Raw genomic sequence first — 14,510 nt, 5'->3', positions numbered from 1 at the left:
GCCAATCAGCGGCCCGGTGGGCGCAAGATTATGCAAAGACGGGGCCATGGCCACGTCAGGCGTTTTCTATCAAGGCTCTAGAGCGAAACAGATGGTAGGCTCCGAGCGGTTTACCCCACACCTCCATGAACCCGAATCACCTTCAAATCTAGTCTTGCAAACTGCGGCAACACAAAATGGAAGGCTACGCTAAACTTGCGTCCTTGATGGGAGCATATCCAGATGTTGCCATTGTCCGCCGGTTCTCCGCTTTGAACATGCAGAGGGTTCTGTATCTCCAAGCCGAGCTAGTTGAAATGGAGTTTCAGCTCAGGCGGATCGAAGAAGAAGATAAACAGTCAGCGGATGTGGAGAGATCAGACTGTGCGTTCGACTGGATTGCTCTCCGCGGCTACCGTGAACCAATACCCAGTATCCCTGAGTCTGGCGAGGTGTCAGGTGGATCTCCAACGCCGCTCGTGGGCAGCTCGGGAGCTGAGCCGCAACCCAGTTCCAACAACTTCCCCGCGAGTCGGCGATGGGCCCTCATGACTGCCATAAGCAGCAAACTGAAAGAATATAGTAGGTAATAACGGCAGATCTCGATTCGCCAGGTCTACAAGGACTACCTGTATCTCCAAGGCCTGACCAGTGAGGGCTAACAACCAGGCGTTCAGATGACGCGGTTCTTGTGCAGACCTCTATTATAAAACTCGATAAGCCGTCGGCACAAAGTCTTCAGACCCTGAGAGTGCTTCTGGCCCCGTCATCTGGAAACAACATCGGCCTATCCGGGCTTGATGCGCTAGTCTGGGAGCGGCCAGACAAGTTAGATCTACTCGTCCTCCAGCCACAAAAGTCGGAAAGCATTTTTTCCTCGCTGCTATCTAACAAGATCATCTACTGGCTCCACCAAGTAATTTTCTACCCCATAGTGAGTTTGCACTTGCTGCATTACTATCTTTTCCCTTGTCTCATGGGTTTTCGTGGCGTCCCTGTATAGAAGTTAATTAACACGGGTGGTAGAAATCCAAAGTCACCCGCTCCACGAACAGTTCCCCGGAAGAAACCTCAGACCCAACCCGGCTCGACTCGGTCCATGTAACGACTGACACGACGTACTATTCTAGTTCCACTCTGCAAAATATTGTACGTCTCATCGCCACAGCATTATCTTCGCTGCTTCCGGTCATCGCCATCGCGGTGCTCTACAACCTCAACACTACGCCGGACCGCCTCTGGGCGGTTGCAGGCTTTACTTTTCTCTTCTCACTTGCTCTGGGCATCTTTACGCGGGGTGACATTGTAGATGTTTTTGCAGCTAGCGCCGCGTTTGCAGCGGTCCAGGTCGTTTTTGTTGGGTCTGTGATCACGGCGGAGAAGGTTAATTAGTGGTGGTGTGACGGCGGTCAACAGCATCTAGGAAGAAGAGTCGCTAGTATGGCTATACCATTGTCTTAGGATTCTAAAAGTAAAGAAAGAAAGAAAGAAAGTCTACAAAGGTACGATCGAGGGTGCGGGGGTATAGTGGGCTGCCGAGAGCGCACGGGCCATTATGGTTTGCCCTGCCAAGGCTCGTGACAGGTGGCGATGGGCTTTGAAATCGGGTTCCTCGTCCGCAATCACCCTTACTTCTGGCACAAGTTGTGCTGGGGTAGCCTACAGCCACTGCAACCAACAGCAGCACATTTGCACAGTTGACTAGACTCCTAGGCACATAGGTATCCGTTTTGTCTAGCTAGCACAGCGGCACCTATTACACAAGTTCTCTCCACCCGCGTCACCTACTATCTGTCCCAGTTTTTGCTTTGTCTGGGGGGGTGGTTAGTTAGCCGGGTGCCGGACATTTCGGAGGCGACGAACCGGTGGCGGAGGGAGGGAAGGAACTATTAGAGATTTGACGCTTATTAAACTATGGATGGCCCATAGCGGCCGGCCCATCTGTAAGAGAAGGTAGGTACGCCTGATCAAGGTGGTCACAATGCAGGCAAGAAGGTAGGGGAGCAATGACTTGTATTGGTGTAAGACTTCAACCTGGCCCTCGCAAAGGAAGATGGGCGAGGGCCATTGTTTATATACCTGCTCAGGGGTTCGGCCCGGGCATCAGTCTGCGGTCGTGGCGCCACGGCGTAGCGTATGCCAGCTGGCAGTGTTCTAGCCAGTTGGTGACAAGTGGTGGGCGCGCACCCTGTGCGCGCAGTTGGTGTTTGGGGTGTCCTTTTCCTTACACCATCCTCGATTAGTGCTTACCCCCTTCAACCGCAGGGAGAAGGTAACCCGCGTGGAACCTACCTCTTTAGCGCGCTAGCCAGCGGGCTAGTCAGCGCGATACTCGCTAAGACTAGGAAGGATTACGAGATTAGAGCGGGTATGGATACGTAATTATAGCCGTAATAGGGATGGAGGGGTATAATTATAAGCTATGCTATGGTAATTGTGATGGAGGGGAGTATAATTATAAGCTATGCTATGGTAATTATGATGGAGGGGGTGTAATTATAAGCTGTGGTGTGGTAATTATGATGGAGGGGGTATAAGTATAAGCTGTGCTGTGGTAATTATGGTGGAGGAATAGGGGGGAAGGTTAAGCGATAAGTTGTCATCGAGATTAACTGTTATTAAATTCCGGCTTATTCTCGCTTCTCCTTCTAGGGCCTCGAAAGTGTCTGTTCAAAACTCATACCTCCTGTCACGGCCGCCACAGGGCTCATGTGACAGGATTGATTCTATTGGCTGCATTGTGTTTAGAGTGTGGCCTGTGCGCACTGAACACCACCTATTTCTCCGCGCCCTGCGCGGACCCCGCGATAGATTCCTTTCTCTTCCTTAGCTTTAAATCCACATTGTTACTGCCTTCAACCATTGACATCCCTACTGCGTAAGGCGGGCCGTCACACCTCCTAACTACACGGTTCAGCCACACCGTAATCAAAACTTGAGTATAGCCCCAGTCTCGCCAGGCACTCGCACAGCGACCGCAGCCGGCCCGAGGAGCGTGTAGTTGTAGTGAGCTGCCACCGAGGCCGCCGTCAGGTTCCCGGCGGGCGCGGCATCGCGCCGCCCGCCCAGGTCGTTGTCGAGTGCGATGGCGTACCTAAGGTAAGTAATCAGCGTCACAATAATCAACCTATTCAGCTCCTTTCCCTCGTTTTACGCACGGAAGCTGACTTCCTTGGCGCTCACGAATCGGAGGATAAACACGTACCCGACCTCCTTGGAGTCGACGCTCGTGATGGGCGACCTGACGTCGCGGAACGCGTTGCTCTCGGCCAGCACCTGCGCGCCCATGCGCGTGTTGATGGCCGAGCTCATGCTACATCGCCACCAGCATTATTCAGCGGGTCGGAATTACACGTCCTCGGTTGACTCTAGCTCACTCACTTCACGTAGTACGAGTTGAAGATGTGCGCGGTGCCGAAGCGAATCGACGGCCCGCGCGAGTTGCAGCTGTGCCAGTAGTTTTTAGCGTACGTTACGTGCAGCCGACCTGTGTCCTGCGCGCCGTTGCTGTCGCTGTGCCCGATGAGGGATGCCTTCCAGTGGTCGTGGAAGTAGGTGCTGGCAGTGCGCACTTGTTAGCTCTTTGTTCGCTGATAGATGGCTGGCTGATTGGAAACAGGGAGCAGTGTTTACTTCGAGACGGTGACGTAGTCTGAGCCGTGCACAATGTCGATCAGCCCGTCGTAGCGGTCTTTGTCACTGGTCTGGGCCGAGTAGAACTCGCAGTGGTCAACCCAGACATTAGTACTGTTCTGTGTCGATGGCGTGTCAGTCAACATCTCCCCCCTGTGCATCTGTGGTGGCTACCCACCTCGATTGTCAGCCCATCGCCATACGCGGCCGTGACATTGGCCGAGATGATGTTTCGCAGAATCAGATTCGTCTGCTTGCGAAAGTAGAGGCCGACGCCGTCGAATCCTGCCCGATGCAAGTCACACGTCGAGATCAGCCTCCATGCTCGACAGCAACTCCATGCTCGACAGCAATTCCATGCTCGACAGCAACTCCATGCTCGACAGCAACTCTATGCATTGAAATAAACCCCCAAACTAACCTGACCCCGGCAGCCCAATAATGGTCTTGTTGCTCGCGATGCGGACGTTGGCGGTGCCGTTGATGATGCCCTTGACCACGACGATGGCCGGCGCCGTCATGTTCTCGCGGACGGCCGCGGTAAACTGCGCCAGTGTCGACACGGTCGTCGTCACGTCGCCCTTGGACCCGCCCGACGTGCTGCACGGCCGCCCGCAGTCAGTCTCGCTCCTCTCCAATAATCAACTATGGGGCTGGGTTCTTGCCCTCCGTTCAGCGTCGCGTATCCCAGCGAAGCTACCTGTGATACTGATGCGTTCTGGAAAGGGGGGAGCTTGGTAAACACGCGGCCCGTCGTTAGGGTTGGCGTCAGCGCCGCGGACGCGAGGTTCACCAAAGGCAGAATTGCCGCAGAAAATACAGTGAGCTTCATGATGGTGAGAGCCTGAACGCGGCGATGAAAAAGATATGAAATGTTTGACTAGGTCGAGCGTGACCTGTGAGGTAGTAGAAGAAGACAATCACGCGCAATGGACACAATATCCAGGTTTGTCGGGGTCGTCCACATGCGGGCAGCAATATCTGGTATTTTTCCGGACCCGGCGGCTAGGTATATTAGCACGACCTCGGACCTGGCCTGTTGTCGGATAATAATGGTCAGTGTTACACTCGCTGGTGGACTGCGCTGGGCGACAAGAGATTACCGGGAACTGGAAACTGTACCAAATGGGTAGGGCGAGAGTGTTTTACCTCTGGGATGCAACATTGAATCGTCTTAGTGTGGTTTGAGGTAGAATGGACTCGATGACATGAGAGAAATCCATTCACGGATGTATCCCAGATTGCGGATGTATCCCAGATTACGGTGGAGTCCTAGATTACGGTGGAGTCCCAGATTACGGTGGAGTCCCAGATTACCCACCAATCACGGCGGCGCTTATCGTTTGCGAGAAAGTCTCCGAATAGTCACTATCCAATGCACACTTGAAAAGACTATCAAAACAAATTATAGTTCTGCACTCTATTGATGTATTTCTCTATAACGACAGTTTCAAAGCCCGAGGATTGGGAAGACAAAGGAATATCAGAGATAAAGAAGCAGACCAAACACGTGGGTCGTAGAAAATCTGAAAATAGAACAAAAGCTAACTGCATACCTACCTTGGGTAAGGCAAGGTATGTGTTCCTCGAAGAAAAATTAGCCGAATTGCGACGGAAAAGAAACCGATCCAGCATATTCCCGCGTGTATCACCTTCTCTCCGCCGCCCCTAAACTCTACACAGACCGGAAGCCATAGCGGCCGTTCCTACCATCAAACGCCGTCACAAACGCGCGGTACGCGTGGCGGCCCGTGTTGATGTACGTCAGCGCCGGGTCCCGGAACACAGCCGAAACATAGTCCGGATTGACATCGGGAGAACCGGGCGAGCCGAGCGTAAACGACTCCGTGGCGACAGCCGTCGATCCGGGCGCGCCAAAGTCGATGCGCACAGCGCTGGTATCGACCAGGCGCCCGCTGCGGCCCGACACGAACCGCAGCGCCGTGCCGGCCGGCATGCGCAAGTAGCTCTGGCCGATCCCCGTGTCGACGACGGCGTGGCCGGGCACGCAGGGCGTCGCGCCGTCGACGGCGATGCACGCGCGCGCCTCGCGGTACTCACCGGGGATGCTAGCGTGTGCCTCGAGTGCGTACCACGAGATTCCGGCAGTGTTGGCGTCGGTCAGCCCGACGCGCAGCCCGTGGCTGTCGAGCACGTAGCCGGCCGAGTAGGCGGTGGCGGGGTCCATGCTCTGCGTGCCGACGCTGACGATGTTGCGCAGCGGGTTCTTGTCGGGGGTGCCCTGCGGCAGGCCGTCGTACTGGCGGCCCCAGCCGACACCCATCATGCGCGTGCCGGTCGCGTTGGCGATGCGCGGCACGCTGGCGTTGGGGCAGTGGCCTGTTGTGGATGCGATGTCGAACGTCGGGCACTCTGACTTGTACATCATGGCTAGGATGGGCACGCTGGCTTTGACGACGGGGTTGGCGGGGTCGCCGACGTTGAAGTAGAAGTCCCGCGGCACCCAGCAGCCTTCGTACAGCAGGTTGCTGCTCGACAGGAACTGCCAGCCCGGCGTGCCCTGGTCTTCACAGGGGGTGTTGAAGTCGTAATCCATCTCGGGCGCTGAGAACACCATGCCCTGCGTGCCCGTGTCGACGATGGGCCGGTAGCTGTGCCCCATCGTGGATCCCATCCTCACCGTGACGTGCACATTGGTCGACCAGTCGACCCCGCTGCCCGTGGTGTCCTCGTAAAAGGGGATTAGGGCCGTGGTGGTGTATCCCGTGAGGAGACCGCGGGCTACTAGCGGCAGAGCTTTTGCTACTAGTTTTGCGAGTGCCGGTGCCATGTTGTCGGAGTGTGATGATATCTGATGGTCAAAGGGGTGTTTTCGAGTGTGCTTATGACTTAGGAGCTGATCAAGTGAGTAAGGTTGTCGGGTAAGGTTCTCGTATGCTTGAAGCAGACAACTCTTTATATCTGTGGCCGTCGCGGTGCCAAGTCGGTCTGTCGGGCGCGTTTGCTTTCCGGTCGTCTAATGGTCACGACAGCTCATTCCCATCCTTAGACACACATTACAAAGCTGTCATCTTGGCACTAGGACTTTTCCCTAGCGAACTTGAGCGGTGAGGTTTCGAGTGTGTGCAGCTTCTCAGGCGACCACCCAGCCAAGACTTCTTCATCGGCTTTGCTCACGGTGGGTGCGGTTACACGAGGCAAAGACCGAACCAAATCACCATTTGTTGATGGCAACGACGAAGAACGCCAAAGGGTGAAGCACGGCCTTAAATCGGGCAGGATTCGATCGCGTGTTGACGTCTGGCACTCGACGCATCCTGATTTCTGAGACATTGTCACAAATTTCCGGGCGGGGGAGTTCTATCTCGGCGAGCCCAATGGGGAACTATTTAGCCACTTTGATCGACATGTGAGTCAGCCGCCCCAAACCCGATGGCCCGCTCCGGCTTCATCGCGAATGTGGAGGCGGTGCATCCCATCACGCTCATAGGGCTGTAAATATACCGGATTGACCCAAGAGTCCGGGTCCGCCGCGATGCAACCCCCTGACCAAAGTCGTTTTTGGCACCTATTTTGATTGGCTTGTGGCTCGGTGAGTGTCAGCACTTATATGCGCCCTTGGAACTTTGTCTGACTGATTGTTGATCATTTGTAATCATAGGACTACAGACAGCAACTAGAACTAATTAGCTGGAGCATTTCCAAATGGAGAAAACAGCTGGTCACGACCTCTTCATCCTGATACCTCCTTTTTGTCTAGCCGATGTAGCTCCGTCTTGGCGTTGCATCACTTCAAAATCCTGCCTCGGTATGCACGATCCTGGATTCTGTGACGGTTTCGGGGCCTGGAGTGAACAGGCGTGGCAGCATAGCGGAACCCTTGGTATAATTAGCCCGCCCATAATACCAGTTTCTGCGCCACGGCAGCCTATTCAGGTTCCAAATTACCAAAACTTGCCACCAGTCGAGAGCGTGGCTGTTGGTAATAGGGGGAGGTAATACCTGTACATAATCCACCACCTCGTGCTGATAATTATTCCAGTAACATTTCGCTAGAATTCTGTCCGCCAACAATTTAGTCCGTCTTTACTCTGAAGTAGGGAATGGAATCAGATATAATTGTATATTATATTATATTTCGTCTGCTTCAATAAGACCTGCCTTCTTCAATAAGACCTGCCTGCTTCAATAAGGCTTGCCTGCTTCAATAAGACTTGCCTTGAGGAGGGACTTCCATATTTGGATTTATCCCGAAAGTGAAGTAGCTCATACCAATCACCACGTACACATTAAAGGTTGACATGGGCATTTGCCGCGGTATAGCAAATAGTTAAAACAATGGAACGGCACCGACAGAGTCGTACCGGAACCTTACCACCGCCATGCAAGATCAAAGTTTTCGCCCAGGGCACGTAGTATAATTGTATGTTTTAAGACGAAGACACTAGAAGAGGTTCGACAAGAGTTTGGCATTAAAAATTGAAAGTAAAAGACACCGTGCTCATATTTTCGCATTTTTGCCTGGAGTGAAACACGTTGCGGCAAAATGAAGGTAAGTCCCTGTGTGTTCGTTATTGATGAATGCAGGGATAGGTGTAAACTAGGGCTCCTCGTCTCTCATTGACGGCTTTGGATTACTTTCGTAGGCCTCTAAAAGTCGAAGAAGGTAACTAGCTGGCTTATGTATGCCACTAGGTGCTCAAATATGCGTTTGGGAAGTTCAAGGAGGTCTTTGGAGTAATGATACCAATTAAAAATGTTAAGTAGCATGTGCGGAAAAAGACCCTGGACGGTCTGATCAAAGCTCATATCGAGTACATAATACCTAATGACGCAGAATGTTGATAGCTGTGACGTTGATTTACCCTCCAAGGCCCTTACTCATGTCGAAGGGCTAGCAAGTCGAGACCTGTTTGCTTTAAGCCTAGTGCGTACGGGGGTGGGTGCATGCGCCAGAGATAAAGACCTCGGCAATCGCACCCGGGATGGCTAATCATAAAGCTCATACATAATCGTAAGCAATAGGATAGTGAACAAAAACGTACAGCAGTCCCTAGTGTCGGCTCAGCAAAAAGCTCTATGATCTCTCTGGGCCGACCGTCAACAAAGCCAATGCGCCAAGTCAGGTCCAATTGCCGATGCAATTCCCACCAAATTCGCTGCCGATTAGACGCTCGCAGGTAAGAGCATAACGCAACGAACGATGGAATGATAAGCAATGGGGCCTTGGAATGGCTGGACTCTCCTCGGAGTCCCTAGGTTACCAGGTAGGCATGGCGCTGGCTAGCGGCAGGAAGCTATGGCCCAGCGATGGATCCTGCTGCTGCATGCCACCGGATAAGCTTACAGCTGCGGAGGCTGCTTGCTCGCGTGCTCCGGCTCCAGTTCGCAGGCCCGTCGACCCAACACGTCGGTAGTGTAGTACGAGGCAGAAAATTTCCCCATGCAGTAGTAGTAAGCGGGCGGGTCGTTGCGTGGGGGGCCGGGGTTTTTCACGCGCCTCGGGTTTGGGCCTTGATTGTCCAAGGCACCCATCAGCTTGTCCACTGTGGTCTGTCTTGAGACCTGTAGGTGGTGTGCGCGGAATGCAGGAAGGGTTAATATCTCATGACGACAGGAGGCAAAAACGACGGGGGAAATTGGAGATGAAAGAGAATCACGGCAATCTGTGCCCGTCGTGGCGCCGACAACCCCAGGACCGTCAGCCTCACCCAGTTCTTGGACATGTCGTCGTCGGCGGCTGTTGAGAGGCGGGGAAAGGGACAACCGGCCGCTGCACTAGCACGCGGGCTACAGTAAATAATAGCCTCAAATTTTTGAGCTGACCGAGCGTGTGCAGTGGAAAAATCGGTCGAAAATGCCGCATGTCGTCTGGTTTCCGCGGGTTATTGTTGACCATGCAAACCGTGCAGCCCAGTGTGAGCTGCGCGGCTCCGTTGCCACTTTTTACTTCAGGGCGTGGGTGACTCGATGGGATCGAGTAATGCCTTCCAGGCTGGCTGATTTTGCGGGGTACGGCAACGATAGCATCCCATCCTTATCGTGCATGGGCCCAGAGCATCAAGAGATAGCGGCCCCCGGGGGCACATAACGGCCCTTCTTAGCTTCTAGGGCGGCCAGACTTGGTGATAAGAGAAGAGCTACGATTGGCCAATCAGTGCAGGTCGCACCCGCGCCTTCCCCGATCGGAGCAGTCTCCAACAAGATCTCAGTCGGCCAGCCTGTGGAAACCACCTGTGGAAACCACCTGTGGAAACCATCTGTCTACGATGCAACTCTCGACCAGCATTGCACTCCTCGCGCAGGTGGATGTTCACGGCATCCCCGAAGCAAGCAAGGCATGTGGGAGTTTGCTAAGACTTTCAAGCTCTTCCCCAGCACCATGCAGCCCGAGATGCGCGACGTTTTGCCGCCTGGCTCACGGCCAGCACCAAGACCACTACACGAACCACCAACCACCAGCTTTCGGGATTACCACTATGCAGAGTGACACTACGTAGGTGAGGTAGGTTTTCGCCTGCCCTAGCGTGGGGGAGACTTGGATTGCAGCTCTGGCCAGCTCGAGATGCGCCGCGGCCGAGCAAGAGGGGCGACCCCTCTATCGCCAGCATTGCCCCACCAAAGACGGACGATAATAAATAGATATCGGATGGCCACCGAGCAGGTGGAGAGAAAATCGGTTCTACTAGCTAGCATCTACACACCCGAGCGTCGGCTTTCCAGTCCAGGTCGCACAGCTCAAGCTTTACCTCGGCGCAGGGCCCCGTCGGTCCATCCCAAGCTTGTTTCTTCTTTGCGCCCGCTCCGGTATTATACCTCCCTCCTCCCCCCTCCCCGCAGCCGTCAGCTTCACGTGTGCCACGTGCGTCATAGCCTGTAGGGAGCCGGTATATCGTCGGACGGCTCCAAGCTCCAAACCTCCCGGCGAAGCCAGCCTTATTAACCTCTTCCTCTCCCGCCTTTCCCCCAATTTTCGGTCCGTGCGTGCCTTTTTAGGTTCCTCACCATCGCGGGATCACCGTCGGCTTCAACCAACTCGCCCGCAGCCATGGACGAAAAACCAAGCGCGCTCAGCCGCTTCGCCAAGCGGATCGAGGTCGACGCCGAGCCCGGCCTCACGACCGCCCAGTTGATGGTGCGAAAATCTTTTGTGTGCTGCTAGAAACAGTGGCGCGCCGACGGGGATGCTCCCTGCCCGTAGGCTCCACGCGTCGCGCAAAAGGCTAACGGGACCTCTCTCGCGCAGTTGACCAACCACGATCTGAAGCCTGTGGAGCCTGCGCGCCGGCAATGGGGCCCCTGGAACTTCGTCGGGTTCTGGATCGCCGACTCGTTCAACATCAACACGTGGATGATCTCGTCGTCCATGGTCGTGGCTGGGCTCTCGTGGTGGCAGTCGTGGCTTTGTGTCTGGATTGGCTATGCCATCGCCGGCGTCTTCATCTGCTTGACCGGCCGCATCGGCGCCACTTATCACATCGGGTTCCCCGTCGTTGCCCGGTCTTCGTTTGGCATCTGGGGAGCCCTGTGGCCCATATTCAACCGAGCTGCCATGGGTATGGAGTGACCCCATCAACACCGCGCTGCCAAGCAATCTGGCTAATGGTACGCAGCTTGCATCTGGTATGGCGTGCAGTCGTACATCGGCGGTCACTGCGTCTACATCATGATTAGGGCCATCTGGACGAGCTGGGTGAGTACGCCATGACAACGAAAGACTAGGCCCTGTTGCTGACAAAATGTCCAGGACCGCGCCACCATCCCGAACACGTTTTCAGCGGAATCTGGAACCACGACAGCGGACTATGTCTCGTTCTTCCTCTTTTGGTTCTGCTCGCTGCCCGCTATTTGGTTCCCCGTCCACAAGGTCCGCCATCTGTTCACCGTCAAGGCGTACTTCGTGCCCTGTGCCGGCATCGCCTTCCTCATCTGGGCCGTTGTCCGTGCCGGCGGAGTGGGTCCGATCGTCAGGCAGCCCGCGAGAGCTGAAGGTTCGGAGCTCGCGTGGCAGTTTGTCAAGGGTGTCATGAGCTCAATTGCCAACTTCGCCACTCTGATCGTCAACGACCCCGACTTTTCTCGTTTCGCCGGCAAGCCCCGCGATGCCCTGTGGTCGCAGCTGTTCACCATCCCGATTGGCTTCGCCGTTACCTCCTTCATCGGCATCATCGTCTCGTCGTCGTCCACCGTCATTTACGGAGGTGACCCGATCTGGGATCCTCTCGTCTTGCTCGAGAAATTCATCGATGACGGCGGCTCTGGCCAGCGCTTTGGCGTCTTTGTCATTGCCCTTGCTTTTGCCCTGGCGCAGCTCGGCACCAATATTGCCGCCAACTCTGTGTCTGCCGGTACCGACATGACGGCCCTGTTCCCACGCTTCATTAACATCCGCCGAGGTGGCTACATCTGCGCCGCCGTTGGCCTTGCCATGTGCCCTTACAACCTCCTCACGTCGAGCAACCAGTTCACGACCTACCTGTCGGCCTACAGCGTCTTCCTGTCCTCGATTGCTGGCGTCATCATTTCCGACTACTACTTTGTGCGCCGCGGCTATCTCGAGGTGAAGGAGCTGTATGACGCGCGCAAGTCGGGCCCCTATTACTTCCACTTTGGAGTGCACTGGCGCGCGTATGTTGCCTACGTTGCCGGCATCTTGATCAACGTCGTGGGGTTCGCTGGTGCCATTGGCCGGGACGTGCCAATTGGTGCCACGTACATCTACAACCTCAACTTCTTCTGCGGCTTCATCATTTCGTCGGGCTCCTACTGGGGTCTCTGCAAGATCTGGCCTATTCCGGCCGTCAGCGATCGGTGGATGGAGGTTGGCGACGAGATTGACGACCTCAGAGTTGCGTACGACAGCCAGAGCGGCAGCCAGGAGTTCGCCGACGATCTCGCAGTCGACTCTCCCTACAAGGGTGCGCACCAGCACGAGAAGATGGTCTAGGACTGGGACTAGGTCTCGACGCGCTAGGGAAATTTAGTTACATGTTGCCGTGTTCACATTTGATAGACACGCGGGGATAAATAGTGGTGGGGAGATGAGGTAGAAGAAGCCTCTTCTATCAAAACTATCATTGGAGTATTAGATACCATTGGGATTTGATTTTAATCAACGTTTTCGCACATTTGGTTTCCGTGAAGTCTCACCGCCACTGTGTTCCAAACGTAGGGCGTTCCGTTTGTGGCCTAGTCGTGTGCATCGCGCCCTTTGGTTCCTCGGTTGCGGGGTTGTTCCCTGCGTGTCGAGAGTTGATTGGCGTGGCTAGAATGTCACGGTATCTCGGTTTACCGAATTCAACGTGGAACGAGGTACGAAGAGGGCTATTCAGTTCGATCTACTCAAATATGCTCGTTTCTGTCTACTATCATACTTTCAAGTTGCAAATGTTATATTAAATCAAGTCAGAGAAACCCTCTAGGTTAACGCCGATAAACAAAACAAACAAACAGAGGGTGAACTGGCATTGTTACTACGAACGGTGTCTGCTTGCTTACTAGACGAGTAGTTTCCGAACCGAACTAAACCCCTGCTAGCTGGTCTAGGTAGGTTCTATTCGCTGTCTTTCTGTCTCTGTGTAATTAGTAGCCGGTTAATCCGAAAGGTGATTCTGATAGGACTCGTAGCTTAGCGAGACAGTCCGAGATGACGTTACCTACAGTCCGAAGGGATTTTCCCGCCCAACGAATAAGCGTAGCTGCGTACGGAGCAAGGCACTCCCTACGGTGCTACTCGGCCGCGTTACATTAGGGCGTGCCAAGTGCGGGGCTTGATCGTCGCAGGATTCCGTCTTGGGAGGTATGCACTTATATGGTGACAAACCGCTGTGGTGTCCTCGCGCAACTCTCTCCTCTCTACTCCATTACACCAAGACTCTCAAACTGGCGTCTTCTGCTTCACTATGGCATCAATCGCCTTCCCCCAGCTAGCCAAGAAGGTCACGCTCAGCGACGGGACGACGTACGGCTACGTCCACGTCCTCGCGGGCCCGTCCAAACCGACATTTCTGCTCATACACGGAGCGCCGAGCTCGAGCTACGTGTGGCACCACCAGATCGAGTCCCTGCAAAAGGCCGGCTTCGGCGTCGTGGCTCCGGACCTGCTCGGCTACGGCGACTCGGACCGCCCGGCCGAGGTCGAGCGGTACCAAATCAGCGCGGGCGCGGCACAGATCGCCGAGCTTGTTCGTACTGTCGTTGACGCCAACACAAAAGTCATCGGCGTCGGCCACGACCTCGGCTCACCCATCCTGTCGCATGTGTATGTCCGTAACAAGCACCTCTTCAGCGGCCTCGTCTTCATCGCCGTCGGGTTTGTCATCGTCGACGCCAAGATGGACCCCGACTTCATGAACACCGCCTCGCGCCAGCTGCTGGGCTACAGCACGTCGGGATACCTGCGCGTGTTCGTGGCGCCCGGTACGGACGCCTTGGTCGAGAAACACGACGCCGCCTTCGACTCGCTGATGTACTGTGCAGACCCGGCTGCCTGGAAGGAGCACCTCGGCGCCGAGGGCGGGCTGGAGAAGTTTCTCGACGAGGGCAAGCCGCTGCCCGTCGCCAGCTGGATCTCGCCCGCCGAGCTGGCGATGCATAATCTCATCCTCAAAGGCAGCTATACGGGTGTCTTTAACTGGTACCAGGCCGCGTACCTCGTCGACCCGCCCGCCGCGGACCGCGCGCTCACGGCTGAGGACAAGAAGGTTACAGTGCCGACGCTGCTGGTCGTCACTGGGAAGGACTATGCGGTTATTCCGGAGGCCCAGGTGCAGCTGACGCAGGCCGTGGCCGAGGATTTGACCGTCGAGCGCCTCGATGTCGGCCACTGGGCCATGCTCGAGGTCAAGGATAGGGTAGGGCAGCTGCTTGAGGATTTTGCTACGACTCGGGGGTTGTAATCACTGCATGCGTGACCAAAGTTTTGATGTCAGCTTAGG

At 55.1% G+C, this 14,510-nt stretch overlaps 6 protein-coding genes across 6 annotated transcripts; 4 read left to right on the top strand and 2 right to left on the bottom strand.

The window, feature by feature from the left end:
• Nucleotides 1-176: 176 nt before the first annotated feature.
• Nucleotides 177-1,439, top strand: B0T26DRAFT_865916 (uncharacterized protein; the record flags this gene model as incomplete). The annotated part of the gene is made up of 4 exons (XM_060447807.1): nt 177-421; nt 512-561; nt 657-917; nt 1,046-1,439. 4 exons carry the CDS (start codon nt 177-179, stop codon nt 1,369-1,371), a joined length of 882 nt encoding a protein of 293 aa, XP_060289565.1. The 3' UTR covers nt 1,372-1,439.
• A 546-nt stretch (nt 1,440-1,985) lies between these two features.
• Nucleotides 1,986-2,208, top strand: B0T26DRAFT_735144 (uncharacterized protein; the record flags this gene model as incomplete). Its single annotated transcript, XM_060443225.1, has 1 exon — nt 1,986-2,208. A coding segment is annotated over one exon (223 nt), but the record flags the coding sequence as incomplete, so codon positions are not given.
• A 698-nt stretch (nt 2,209-2,906) lies between these two features.
• Nucleotides 2,907-4,213, bottom strand: B0T26DRAFT_735142 (pectin lyase fold/virulence factor; the record flags this gene model as incomplete). Its single annotated transcript, XM_060443224.1, has 6 exons — nt 4,034-4,213; nt 3,791-3,897; nt 3,613-3,731; nt 3,361-3,537; nt 3,185-3,292; nt 2,907-3,073 (listed from the first exon to the last, which is right to left on the bottom strand). Exons 1-6 carry the CDS (start codon nt 4,131-4,133, stop codon nt 2,908-2,910), a joined length of 777 nt encoding a protein of 258 aa, XP_060289563.1. The 5' UTR covers nt 4,134-4,213.
• A 1,089-nt stretch (nt 4,214-5,302) lies between these two features.
• B0T26DRAFT_629023 (uncharacterized protein) lies at nt 5,303-6,334 on the bottom strand (the record flags this gene model as incomplete). Its single annotated transcript, XM_060436238.1, has 1 exon — nt 5,303-6,334. A coding segment is annotated over one exon (1,032 nt), but the record flags the coding sequence as incomplete, so codon positions are not given.
• Nucleotides 6,335-10,621: 4,287 nt separating this feature from the next.
• Nucleotides 10,622-12,623, top strand: B0T26DRAFT_744867 (permease for cytosine/purines, uracil, thiamine, allantoin-domain-containing protein; the record flags this gene model as incomplete). Its single annotated transcript, XM_060444465.1, has 5 exons — nt 10,622-10,708; nt 10,820-11,129; nt 11,187-11,266; nt 11,321-12,453; nt 12,587-12,623. The coding sequence occupies 5 exons, from the start codon at nt 10,622-10,624 to the stop codon at nt 12,621-12,623; spliced, it is 1,647 nt and encodes a 548-aa protein (XP_060289561.1).
• An 852-nt stretch (nt 12,624-13,475) lies between these two features.
• Nucleotides 13,476-14,471, top strand: B0T26DRAFT_659498 (Alpha/Beta hydrolase protein; the record flags this gene model as incomplete). The annotated part of the gene is made up of 1 exon (XM_060438954.1): nt 13,476-14,471. One exon carries the CDS (start codon nt 13,476-13,478, stop codon nt 14,469-14,471), a length of 996 nt encoding a protein of 331 aa, XP_060289560.1.
• Nucleotides 14,472-14,510: the final 39 nt, after the last annotated feature.

This window comes from Lasiosphaeria miniovina (assembly GCF_030549165.1).
Source record: "Lasiosphaeria miniovina strain SMH2392-1A chromosome Unknown B0T26scaffold_9, whole genome shotgun sequence".
NCBI classification, from domain to species: domain Eukaryota; kingdom Fungi; phylum Ascomycota; class Sordariomycetes; order Sordariales; family Lasiosphaeriaceae; genus Lasiosphaeria; species Lasiosphaeria miniovina.
The sequence above is the reverse complement of the archived record's forward strand: the minus strand, read 5'-3'. Positions and strand labels throughout refer to the sequence as shown.